Genomic DNA, 12,308 nt, shown 5'->3' with positions numbered 1-12,308 from the left:
GGTTTAAAAGCAGGAGCCTTCCTTGAAATGGAAAATGTAAACCCTCTCCCTCCAATTTAATATAATTTTGAAATTAAGGGGCTCTCAGGCAAAGATATGGGAATAGGAATAACAGTTCTTTATTAGGAAAAATAAAAATACAAATGCAATACTACAAAAAAAGAAAACAAACCACTGGCAGAGTCAGAGCAGGCCCTGGCAGGCTGTGGGTCAGGGTGGTGGCAGCAGTGCCATTCCATGGTGGCTCAGCCCTCCTGCAGTGCCAGCTGTGCTTCTGCTGGAGCAGGATCCTGGACAAGGCTGGAGTTTTCCTCTGGAGCTCCAGGGCTGCTGGAGATGGGCCTGGGCTCCCTCTGGGAATGCAGTGGGGAAGGAAGCTGCTCCTCTGGGAATGCAGTGGGGAAGAGCTGCTCCTCTGGGAATGCAGTGGGGAAAGGCTGCTGTGCTGTTCCAAGGTCAGATTGGATCCAGGTAGGAATGCTTGGCTCCTCCCCTGGGCAGAGCCTCTCCCCATGGGATGATGGAATTTTCTCAGCCATGCAGGGACACTCAGTGGCCATGAACAGCAGAGATCTCCTGGAGGGAGGATTGGCTGTGGAAGAGAGAATGAAAACTGCCCAAAGAGCAGCAGAGAGCTGCCCCAGCTCTGACAGATGGCAGTGGAACACACACCCTCATTTCCAGCCTCAGACACTGTGGGTGTGAGGTGCTCCTGGGGAAGCTCTCTCCTGGCTGTTTGTTTTCCCAGCTCCTGTGGTCTCAGCAGGTCCCTGAGCAGGATCAGTACTCGGATGTGAAGTCTGATGTGTTTGTAGGGGCAGGCTGGAGTGGGGGGTCTCTGCCTCTCTGGATGTCTCACAGACCAGGATTTTAACCTGGAGAGGAAGGCTGGGGGAGACCTTCCTGCTCCATACAGTGACCTGGAAGGAGCTTGGTCTCTTCTCCCATGAGAAAAGGGACAGGATGAAAGGAAGCAGCCTCAAGTTGTGCCAGAGGAGGTGTAGGTTGGATATTGGGGAAAATTTCTTCAGAGAATGGGTTGTAAAGACTTGGAACAGGCTGCCCAGGACAGTGGTGGAGTCACCATTCCTGAAAATGTTTGAAGAACTGGTGGATGTGGCACTTGAGGGCATTATTTAGTGGTGACCATGGTTGTGGTGCTGGGTTGATGGTTGGACTTGGGGATCCTGGAAGCCTTTTCCAACCTTGATGATTCTATTAATCTGTGATTTTTTGCTAGCTGGTCTTATTCTAATTGAAGAAGGACCTATACGGGGGGAAGAGTCATAAATTAATTTGTTTCTCATCCTTGTTTGGCTGCTGATCATGTGCCAACTCACAGGTCAATGCTTTTCACTGCTCAGATCTTTTGGGGAAAGAAGCACTGATATTCTGTGTGATCAGCTCTCAGAGCAGTTTGTGACTGTCCTTGTCCTGGGCTGTGCTGTAAACCTTCCAGCTATGTGGGAGCCTGTGTTAACAAAAATAATGCAGTGATTCTGTACAGAGTGACTAAATGTCATCTGACTCCGTGCTGGGTGGAAGGGATTTGTAAAAACATTCTGCAGGCAGGGAGAAGTGTTCACAAACACAGTGATTTCCCAGGGCTTGTGCTTTGTCCTGGTCCCCTGATAATGTGGAAGCTGTGTTTTAAATGTCAGTGTAAATGCAGCCCACAGCTCTGTGGAGCAGTGATGAGTCCTGTCGAGCCCCTGATGATACAGTAAAGGTTTTCCAGGTGAGTGGTTTTCCTGGTGGGAAGGCAGAGTGCCCTGATGGATCTGTCTGTCCTGCCTTCCGTGCACTCCAGCTGCACCAGCTCCTGTGTTCCCAGCAGAGATGCCCAGCTGGAGCCAGGGCAGGCTGCCTCAGGTGCCTTCCCACCCCAGGGAGGTTCCTGCTGCATTCCCAGAGCCAGGAGGTCCCTGCTGCATTCCCAGCCTCTCTCTGGGACATTCCAGGCTCTTGGAGCTGGTGCTGTACTCTGCTGAGTGCACTGCAGCCCCATGCTGGGGGTTCCCCTCAGCACTCAGTCCTGCTGACACCTCAGGCCTGTGATGTGACCAAATCCAGGGGCTGATATTCCAGAAGCTTTTATTTGACAAAGCCATGAGGTTCAGCAAGGAGAAGGAAGCTGCTCAGAGGTGACCTGTAAGGTGAGAGGAGCTCCTGGTGTTTGCTTGCAGGACCAAAGGGATAACCCTGCTGCTGTATCCCTTTTGAAAGAGCTCAGTGCAGTAGATCAGGAGTAGTGTTGTCATCTTTATCCCTGTTTCCTGGAAGATCTGTCTTTGGCAGCTCCTCCCACGGTGGCCCGTGCCAGGAAGGGTGTTTGGTGTGTGTGCTGTGTGCTCTGGTCACACCTTCAGCAGGAGACAGGCTCTCCTTGTTCCCTTCTCGTGCACAAGTCCTGGAGCAGCCCATGCTGGGGGCTGGTTTTGCCATCACACCTCAGCATCTGCGGGTTTGTTCTGGAGCCATTCTGCTGCCAGGGGCTGGCCAGGAAATCACAGATGGAGTGAAGCACCTTTCCCACATTCCCCTTCTCCTACTTCATCCTTACTGCTGTAGCAGAGGAGACTTTGTTCTCCAGATTCAAAGCAAACCTTTAATGTTCCTCAGTCTTCTGGAGAATCTTTGGCTTCTGCTGCAGCCTGCTTTCTGGATTGCTGGGCCTGCCTCTTTGTGAGGTCCTGCCCTTGGGCCACCCATGCTGGGCAGTGTCCCTGGAGCTGTGGGTTGTGCTGCTCTTTCCTTTCCATCCTCTTTCCCTCTTTCCAGCCCGAGTGGCCTCGTTTCCCACGTGCTGTACCTGTGGGATCAGGGTGGCTGTGACTGTGCAGTGCCTTCCCTGCCCCTTGGCTTTCTGTTCAGGGGATTCTGCATCACTGAAGGAAACCTGGAAGTGTCAGCATGGGCCCAAGGGCACCTGTGGGGTAGGGGCTGTTTCCTCAGTGTCAGGGATGGACAGTTAATGATGTGCTTTGTTTGGGCTGACAGATTGCATTGCTCCATTTGAATGTGCAGCAATTCACTTTCTGCTGCCTCATCTGGAGAGCAGCTTGGCAGCCTGTTGCCACAGAAAACCAATGATGGCCTCTTGTCACTGCCTTTGGCCAAGGCTACCCTTAAAGCTGCTTTTGGGCTTCCTGGAGATCTGTCCAAACCCTTGGGTGGAGATACAGCCATGTGGGACCATAGCATGTCTGGATTTGCTTTCATTGTCTTCATCCCCCAATGTCTGTGTGGTGTTTGAGCTGTTATAAAGGTTTATTAAGAGTTTCTAGAGCAATGCAGGCATTTTCAGTGAAAAATGGGACTTTTCAGTGACAATTTTACTGTATTTTTGACCTTGTAGTTGAACATGGGTTAAGAGAAGTAAGGGTCTCTGTCAGAAATAATATATTCATTTTTACCAAGTGAAATTCTCAAGGGAAGGGTGTGTATTGCCAAAAGTGTTTAATGCACTGGGGGGACCTTGCTGTCCTTAAATGTGCTGTTTCTTGTTTTTTTTCAGTTTCCTTATACACTTTTGACAAGACCAAGCAGTGCATTGGCACCATGACCATCGAGATCGACTTCCTGCAGAAGAAGAACATTGACTCCAACCCCTACGACACAGACAAGATGGCTGCAGAGTTCATCCAGCAGTTCAACAGCCAGGCCTTCTCCGTGGGCCAGCAGGTGGGCTGTGCTCTGGGGCTTTGAGGCTACACTGGGCTAAAACACCTCGTGCAGGCTTGTGAGGGACCATCTGAGGGTGCCAAGAGCTCTGCAAAGGCTGGGTGAGGGGCAGGAATTGTTCTTTGTGTGAAGTGATGCCTCAGGTTTTAGATTTTATATTTTTCGGTGCTGCTTTAGTGGGTGGGTCTGGGCTTTATATTAGGGGATGGTGAGCTCTGTTCACAGAGCAGGGAGACAAAACAATTCCTTCTCCAGCTGGGCACCAAGGACAAATTATCCAGATCTCAGAGCAGAAGCAATGTGGACTGAAGAGAGAAAAACAAGAAGGATGGGACTGCATGGGCTGGAGCTGGAACTGGACAATGAACTCCAACATGCAAATGGAGCAGAGCTTATAAAAGTGAGAGACCCCGTGACCTGTGGGGCATTTCCTGACCATTTTGGTTCACCTGGGGTGTAGCCCTGGCTGGGCTCTGGTGCTGCCCAAAGTGGATCCATTGAGGCCTCCTAATAAATGCCTACTTTATTCTTTAGCTCCTGCAGTCTCTGCTCTAGCTCAGCCTTCTCAAGGCATCAGAAGGATGTCTTCATGAAAAGTAAAACCATTGTGACTTTCACTGAGAACATGGGCAGAGGGGTTTAGAATCTGCCCTATCCAAAATCTGTGAGGAAAATCTCAGGGCTTGGGAGAGTTTGGGTCTCTCTGCATGGTGGCCTGGTTGGATGTGAGCATGGCAACTCCTGGAATCTTTTGGGAAGTCACTTTTGTCTCCTTCTCTATAAGATCAAGATGAACACCAGATTTAATTCATTCTCAGTGGCACCCTCAAAGTGCAGTGCATTTTATTATTCTGAAAGTGTCCAAGGCCAGGTTGGACAGGGCTTGGAGCAGCCTGGTATGGTGGAAGGTGTCCCTGCCCATGGCAGGGGTGGCACTGGATGAGCTTTAGGGTCCTTTCCAGCCCAAACTTTTCTGGAATTCCATGATTTATTGCTGCTCTATGGACTTAAGCAGCGAAACAAGGATGAAGTATTTTTCTTGAGGACCTTGGAAAGCTGATGTCCCTGTAATTGAGCCTGCAGCAGATGGGCTTCAGCCCCTGCAAAGCCCTGTGTGATAGCCTCTGCTTTGCTGTGTTCTCAAAACAGGTCAAGGTTGGTCACTCATAGTATTTACACCTTGCACTTAAGCTGGTTGGAAATACAAACTCAAGGAAAGGAAGGCAAGGCTGCAGACCCAGCCTGGTTTTCGGTGGGATGGACCCTACTTCTCATTACATTCATTCTGTTTCTCATTAGCACTATTCCTGAAGTGTCCTTGTCAAGCTGAAACGCAAAAGATCTGAAAGTTTTGAGCTAAATTGTTCTCCATGACTAGCACCAATTATTGAAGTGAGAGAAAAATGTCATCAGATGATACAGAACACTGAGCTGGGGAGAAGGGAAGGGAACAGATGATTTTCTTGGAAGGAGAATTTTTCTTTGAGTTTTTTCTCCAGCTGACTTCATGTTCTGCAACTTTAGGTCTGTTACTCTTATATTGGGGCAGGGAAAGAACATGGTCAGCATTCCAGAGCTTTCCAGGGAAGAACCTGCATGGGAGCTGCTGGGTGGTTAACTGAGTGTTCAGGCCTCTCTCCCTTCAAATCTTAGTAGTCTTGTCAGAATCCTTTTTAGCTTTTTTAAATGAGATTTGTTTTCCCTTTCCACAGCTGGTGTTCAGCTTTAATGACAAGCTTTTTGGGCTGTTGGTGAAGGACATGGAAGCCATGGACCCCAGCATTCTCAAAGGGGAGTCTGGAACAAGCAAAAAGCAGAAGGTGAGCTCCCAGGAACTTCTGTCCTTTCCTTGGGGACTGCAGAGCTGCAAGTCCTACCAGGTCATGCTACCAAGAGCAGTTCAGGTGATCTGCCTTTGGAGAAGTCACACGTCTGGCTCATCTGCTGTGTCAGAGGAGACAAAGAGCATTGTTTGCAGTTCAGTGCAGCCTCCACTAAACTACAGGGCTGGGGAGGATACAGGAATAGCCTTTTGGGCTTTAAGTACTAATTCATGGAAACAGCCTCTCTTGAGTTTTTTTGTCTTCCACATTTGTCCAGTTTTGATTTTTCCTTCTGTAGAAAGGACATGATTTTATTATCTCCTTTGCTTGCTAGATCTTGCTGAAATAAAATAGTTGGGTTTGAACTGAACCAGTAACTTTAAAAAGCCAGGTTGTTGTGCCTGGTGAGCTTCTCCATTCAGTGGTGTTTGTTTTAGAGGAGGGGTTGGTATTTTTCATTCTTCCCAGGAAGCAGAGCTTTTGCTGCTTTTTCTTGCCGTCTGTGGTGTTCTTGGAGATACCAAAGGAGCAATCTGAAGCTGGGTCTAATGGTAATTAATGTAACTATTTATTTTCCTTCCCTTTGCAGATCGAGGTTGGTTTGGTTCTTGGAAACAGCCAAGTTGCCTTCGAGAAAGCTGAGAACTCCTCTCTCAATCTGATTGGTGAGTTCCTGCACCCACAGAGAAATAATGCTTGAGATCTTCTGCTTTTCAGGCCTAGGAGACTTCATTGCCTCTGGGTTGTTGTTTGTCTTCACTCCTAGGCTTAGATTAGCAAGGCCAAATGGACCAGTAGATCCAGCAGATCTGTTTGATCTGCAGCTGTTTGAAATATTTTAACTCTTCAAACATCAGAGAATGATGTTTTCAGGGACAGTAACAAGCCAACAGCTCTCTCATTAAATTTAATTAAAAGAGAAGGGATTAGGAAATTGAGAGCTTTTTAAAATGTGTGGTCAAAATGTCAAAGTCCTGCTGTTTGGAAGGCCATGGGAGCTGCAGAACAGCACTGGGGGTTGTGTGGAACTGCTTCCAGGAGTTTATTCACACTGCTGGGAACTGTGATTTAAAGAGACAGTTTCTAAAACCTCAACAAAACAAATCCCTGTGTGCAATATCACACTTGGCCATCAAAGAAATTAGGGAATAATTGGTGTGTCCTCCACACATTGCTTTAGAAAGAAACTGCTGTAGGGGTTGGGTTGGATCTGGAGTGTTCCATAGAGGCTCCAGGTGGAGTGGTGGGTCCTGGGCCCTGGAGTGGGCAGTGAGGCCCTTCCCTGCAGTGCCTCTGTGTGCCCTGGGACTGGGGGGTTTCCTGGGGAACAGGGACACCTGCTGTTCCTTTGGCTGCTCCTTTCTTACCAGTGGTATGAGGTGGGTGACTCTTTCCAAGCTGCAGCTGCAGATCCCTCCCTTGCTGCTGCTGTGGCTCTGGCTGTGATTCAAGGCCAAACAGTATTGTAAATGCAGGTGAACCCTGGTGGGAAGAAATGCTGATGTCTGACTCCAGCTCAGAAGGCTGAATGATTTCTTTATTGTAACTATACTATAATACTTTAGTATACTATTTAAAGGAAGATACTAAAACTACAAACCTACTTTTTCTAACTACCAAATCTAACTCAAAACTCGTGTGTTACTCGAGAGTCCAGCCACAGGTGGGTTGGATTGGCCATCAGGCTCAAACAATCCAATCAAGCACTCACCCCAGGTAAACAATTCTCCAAACATATTCCACGTGGGAAAACAAGGAGCAGAAATAGAAATTTTCTCTTTCTTGTCTCTGTGCTCCTCTATGAAAAAATCCTGAGAGATACAAGAATGTGCCTGCCACAGAACAGATACTTCTATTTAAATTTTTTCTTCCCTGTTTCGTTCCTTCTTCCCAGAATCCATGAGCTAAGGACACTCCTCCTTTTGCTGCTGCTGTTCCACAGATCAGGAGTGGCAGGTGCAGGCTGCTGGGAGGGGGCTCAGGGAGCCATGAGGTTTATTCTTGCAATAGGCTTCAAAGCACAGCTCTGCTTGGCTGGAAGTGCTCAGTGCTGTGAGTACTTTGTACAGGAATAAACCATCTGAGGGGAGCAGCCACTTAGGAAAGGAGAATTCAGCTCATCCAGCACTGCAGGAGCTTGTGGCAGGGGCTGAGGTTTGATGCTGCCCTGAAGGGCCACATTTGGGCTGGGACTTTGTGTCCTGTGGCTGCTTCCCGTGCCCCAGTCGCTGCAGGCAGCGGGAGGATGCGAGGCTGTTGTGTAACCACAGCTTGCACCTCACCAGAGTTTTGGTCTGCACACTCATCCTGTGCTGAAAGCCTAACACAGCTCTGTGGGCTGGGCTGTAGATGGCTGTAATTAAGCATCCTAACGAGGCTACAGCTGTTAATAGCACCAAATGGAACTTGCAGGGGCAGGGCAGCGAGTTCCCACCTGTGACTGTGGGATTCCACCCGTTCAGGTTTCACTCTGCTGCCAGGACAGCTGGGGGCAGTGTGAAATAACCCTGTTCACTGAGTCACAGCCCGCAGGGGATTGTACCTGGTTAATATTCAGAGCCATGTAATGACCTGGGATCTCCCTCTTGGCACCTGTGGTCCTGTGGGAGAGCTGCTGCTTTGGGAATAGGGACCCTTCCCCAGGATTCTGTTTCATTGTCTTCAGACAAGACAAAAGAGCTTCTTGTGCCTCAATTTACTTCTGTCAAATTGGTACTTCATTTAATCTCCTCATTGATCTGAGGCAGAGCTGCTTAATGTGCTTTGTTGGTCTCTGGGGAATTGTAAAGTTCTGAATAATTAAATTGTGAGAGAGGAGATGAAAGTGAAGTGAGTGTCACTGAGCTCTGCCTTCAGTAAAGGGCCTGCATTATTTCAATAGAAAAGAATTGTAATAATTTTTAAAAAAGCCAATTCTGTTTGTTCTGTTTAGCATAAAATTGTGTTATGAAACCATTGGAAGAGGTTTTAATCCAATCTGCAAGAATGTTACTGTGCTGAGGTGCAGCCAGAAGGGGGGAGTGTAGGCCAAGCTCTGTGGGAGCAGGAACAGCCCTGGCTGAGGGGTCTGACCTAAAAGCTGGAGTGCAGCACTGGGATAATGAACACAGGGGAATTGTGGATTGGTGCTCCCTGCAGGGCTGTAGGTGCTCTGTGTCCCAAGTGCTGCTGGGCTGTCCCTGGTATCTTACCCAGAGGCACATTCCTGTTTGTTTGTTTTGCCGCCCTTGGAATTGAAATATTGATTCCAGATGTGTTTAGACCAGGATTAAAGAGTCTGGTTGAGCTCACACAGAGCTGCTGTTTGCTGTACTTCTGGACTCTTGGTGCTCATTCATTATCTGGCTGAACTTGAAATACCTCTTAGAAGAGCTTGTGGAACAGAGCAGTAAAATGCACCCTTGTTTGCTAGGATTGGATATTGGGCAGGAATTGTTCCCTATGAGGATGGGGAGGCCTTGGCAGAGGGTGTCCAGAGCAGCTGTGGCTGCCCCTGGATCCTTGGCAATGTCCAAAGCCAGGTTGGACAGGGCTTGGGGCCACCTGGGATAGTGGAAAGTGTCCCTGCCCATGTCAGGGGTGGCACTGGATGGGTTTTAAAGTCCCTTCTGACCCAAAGCCACCTGTGACTCTGTGATTCTGTGGTGTTCTAGGGTGGGAATGCCCCCCATTGGGAAAACCATTAAGAGCCAACCCTTAAACCACTGTGCAAGCCTAAGGAAACATCCTATTTCTGCAGTAGTTGAGGATAATTGGCAGTGTCTTTGCTTTTTCTCTGGGTTGTCAGATCTCTGTGTGTTTCCCTGGAAGCTGAGGATGCTGACAGCCATATGGAAGGTTGATCTGACTGATAAAAGTGTCAGTGCTTGTCTATAGACTCCCTTGAATAAAGCTAAGGTGGGACTACATTGATTTGCCAGCATCCTTCCAGGAGCATTTGTGCCTGTTTTCTGCTTCCTGAGCACCCGGAGTACTCTCAAGCTCCTCTGCAGAGGGAGTGGGGACTCAGTGAGGCTGTGATGCCAGTGGCCCATCAGCAGCAGGGAAAGGAGGTGGTTAAAGGGCTGCAGATCTGTGTTCAGGGATATGGAGTGCCTCTGGAAGAGGTTGTGGAACAGCCAATGAGCTGTGATGGTTTGCCAGGACTGGCCTTTGTTCTTCTGAGTTGTAAAGGAATTGTTCTGTGTAACTTTGCTGCAAATTGCTCCGGTGTCTGGGGACTGAGTGGTGAGTGTGCTGCTCCTTTCCAAGGGATTCTGGAGAAGGTTTGGAGTGGTGCAGATCTTAGAAAAAAAATCAAGAGAAACTGTAATAAAGCATTAAATTAGAGGAAGAGGGTGATACACTGGGAAGGGCCAGCCTGTCTTGTCTAAGGGCAGTCCTGCCTCATGATCCTGCTGGAGTTCATTACAGCAATCAGAAAGCACTGGCAGCAGGGCTGACATGGGCTGATAGTCACAGCTCCTCCAGCAAAGTTCTTTGTCAAAGTTTCTTAAGAAAGAATCAAAACAGAGATCTGTGGGAGAAAAGGTCCTTGCATGAGTCAGTGAGCGATGAAAGGGAAGGAGGAAAGAGCTGATGTCAGTGGAGTTCAGTGGGAATCTCTGCTGGGCCTTTGCTGCTCATTGTAATTATTGAATAAGCTGGGAAAAAGCTGGAGCAGTGAGGTGCCCGGGCTGGCCCTGACTGAGCTCAGTGACTGAGGCAGGAAATGGCAGAGGAGATTCAGTAAAAGAACTGTAAATGATGTGTGGGAGGAAGAGCTCTCCTGACCTGGGTAAAACTGATGGCTGTAGAGGGCCCACATCCCAGGCAGGATCAAGGGAATGCTGCACCCATCTCTGCAGTGTGAGCCCTGTTGTTAGGAACTGTTAAATGTGGCTGCTAAGAATGATCACATATTGTTCTAGAGGGATATGAACAAAGCAGAGCATCCATCATTCTGTACCTGTATTGAAGGTACAACCAAACTGCAGCACCTGCAGGTCCATTAGCCTGTCAGAGGGTGTTGGGAGGAAGAGAGAAGACAGAGAGGAACAAGGGTTCCAGCGTGGAGCTGCTGCTGCACAGGGAAGAACAGCTGGGGACTGGGAAAGGCGGGACTGAGGAGGATGCAGGACAAACCTGTTGTCATCCCAGGTGGCCTGGAACAGGGTGGATACTGGTTCTGGCAGCAGCCACGTGAGCTGGGTACTGAGGTTATGTGGGTCCAGGGGCACCTGGGTGAATCTGTGGCAGAGAAATCTACTGTGGATTCTTCAATGCATAGGAGCAACACCTGGCTGGAGGAAACCCTGAACTGAGCAGTTGGGAGGCTGGGAATCATTTACCAAGCTGGGTCCCTGGTGTCCTGTCCTTGTGTCCTTGTCACAGTGTGTCCTCCTGGCCGACGTTTGAAATTGAGCACAGAGTTTGTGGGATGGGGTCTGACCTGCAGCGCTCTTCTGGTGTCTGTTCCTGTGTGTGCTGCAGTTCTGCTGAGCTGTGTGTTTGAAAGCATATTTTGGCTTTTGCAGGTAAATCAAAGACCAAGGAGAACAGGCAGTCAATCATCAACCCCGACTGGAATTTTGAGAAAATGGGCATTGGAGGCCTGGATAAAGAATTCTCAGATATCTTCCGAAGAGCTTTTGCTTCACGAGTTTTCCCACCTGAAATTGTGGAGCAAATGGGTGAGTATAACCTGGAAAAGTGTGGCTGGGGCACAGGCTAAAGGCCTGTCCCTGGTGTGTGAGGGCTGGACACAGCTGACACCCTTGTGCTCTGTAACACAGCAGTTTCTGAGAGATACAACTGACCACCAGAGCCTCTTCTTCCCCTGGTGCTCCCAGATGTATTTTGGACTCTTGTTGCTTGGCTGGGGAAGGGAGACAAACCCAACACAAACACTCAGCCCTGCACATGGAATGCCTGAAGGAATCAGACACATGGTTTAACTGGGTTCTGTTCTGGTGGAACTGAAACTGGGGCTCTGAGCACCCTGGTCTGGTGGAAGGTGTCCCTGCCCATGGCAGGGGGTTGGAATGAGATGGGCTTTAAGGTCTCTTCCAACCCAAACCATCCCATGGTTCTGTGAAACTTTCCCTCCTTGAGTGCTTCATTTATCCATAGCAGTGACACTGCTCCTGTTCCTGACTGCCTGGCCATGATCTATCCATGCAGCTCAGAGGAAATTTTGTCTTAATGCTCCTGCCATAATCTCTTTTACATCCCAGTTCTCCTGGCAGCTGCACCATGAGCCCTGTCCCCCCCAGCCTGAGCCCAGTAAACCCAGCCTGGGGTGTGAGTTCTGCTGGTCAGGCAGGATGCAGAGGCCAGGGCACGTCCTGGAGTCTGTGAAATAAAAGCACAGATTCTAAATATAACTTCTCTTTTTGGGTCAAGGGAAGGAAAGGCAGTCCCAGTACTTGGTAAACATCTTCTGGCAGGCAGATAAATGGTGCAGAGTTTAATTTTTAGTAAGCAGTGTGCAGCTGCAGGTGTCTGATTCTGTCACAGAACGTGGCTGGGGATGTTCTGGCTGCTCCTTGTTCTCGGAATATAATCTGTGTGGGCTCCTATTTGAACTTGGAATCCATAGCAGTATAATTTCTGTGTATGTTTATGTTTCTGATCCCTCTCCCCACAAATGAAGCAATCAAGATTTTGATTACAAAACAGATTTCCATCAGGAGATACATCCTGTTTGTGCGGGGGTGTGTGGAGCGTGTCCGCTTCCAGTGCCTGTGGAATTGATGCAAAGTAAACTTCCCTGGGATGTGCCTTCAGTCTTGTCTTGGGGGTTTGGACACGTATGAGGAG

At 48.9% G+C, this 12,308-nt stretch overlaps 1 protein-coding gene across 2 annotated transcripts in view; it reads left to right on the top strand.

Moving 5' to 3' along the window:
- NSF (N-ethylmaleimide sensitive factor, vesicle fusing ATPase) overlaps nucleotides 1-12,308 on the top strand; it is a 79,852-nt gene that overhangs the window by 24,281 nt on the left and 43,263 nt on the right. For both annotated transcript variants that reach the window (XM_053965203.1, XM_053965204.1), the window contains exons 5-8: nucleotides 3,518-3,684; nucleotides 5,397-5,504; nucleotides 6,097-6,172; nucleotides 11,024-11,179. In XM_053965203.1, coding sequence (XP_053821178.1) covers nucleotides 3,518-3,684; nucleotides 5,397-5,504; nucleotides 6,097-6,172; nucleotides 11,024-11,179 — 507 coding nt within the window. The remainder of the gene's footprint in view (nucleotides 1-3,517; nucleotides 3,685-5,396; nucleotides 5,505-6,096; nucleotides 6,173-11,023; nucleotides 11,180-12,308) is intronic.

The sequence above is a fragment of the Vidua chalybeata genome, chromosome 26 (assembly GCF_026979565.1).
Source record: "Vidua chalybeata isolate OUT-0048 chromosome 26, bVidCha1 merged haplotype, whole genome shotgun sequence".
Lineage (NCBI taxonomy): Eukaryota > Metazoa > Chordata > Aves > Passeriformes > Viduidae > Vidua > Vidua chalybeata.
This window is presented reverse-complemented; position numbering and strand designations above follow the sequence as displayed.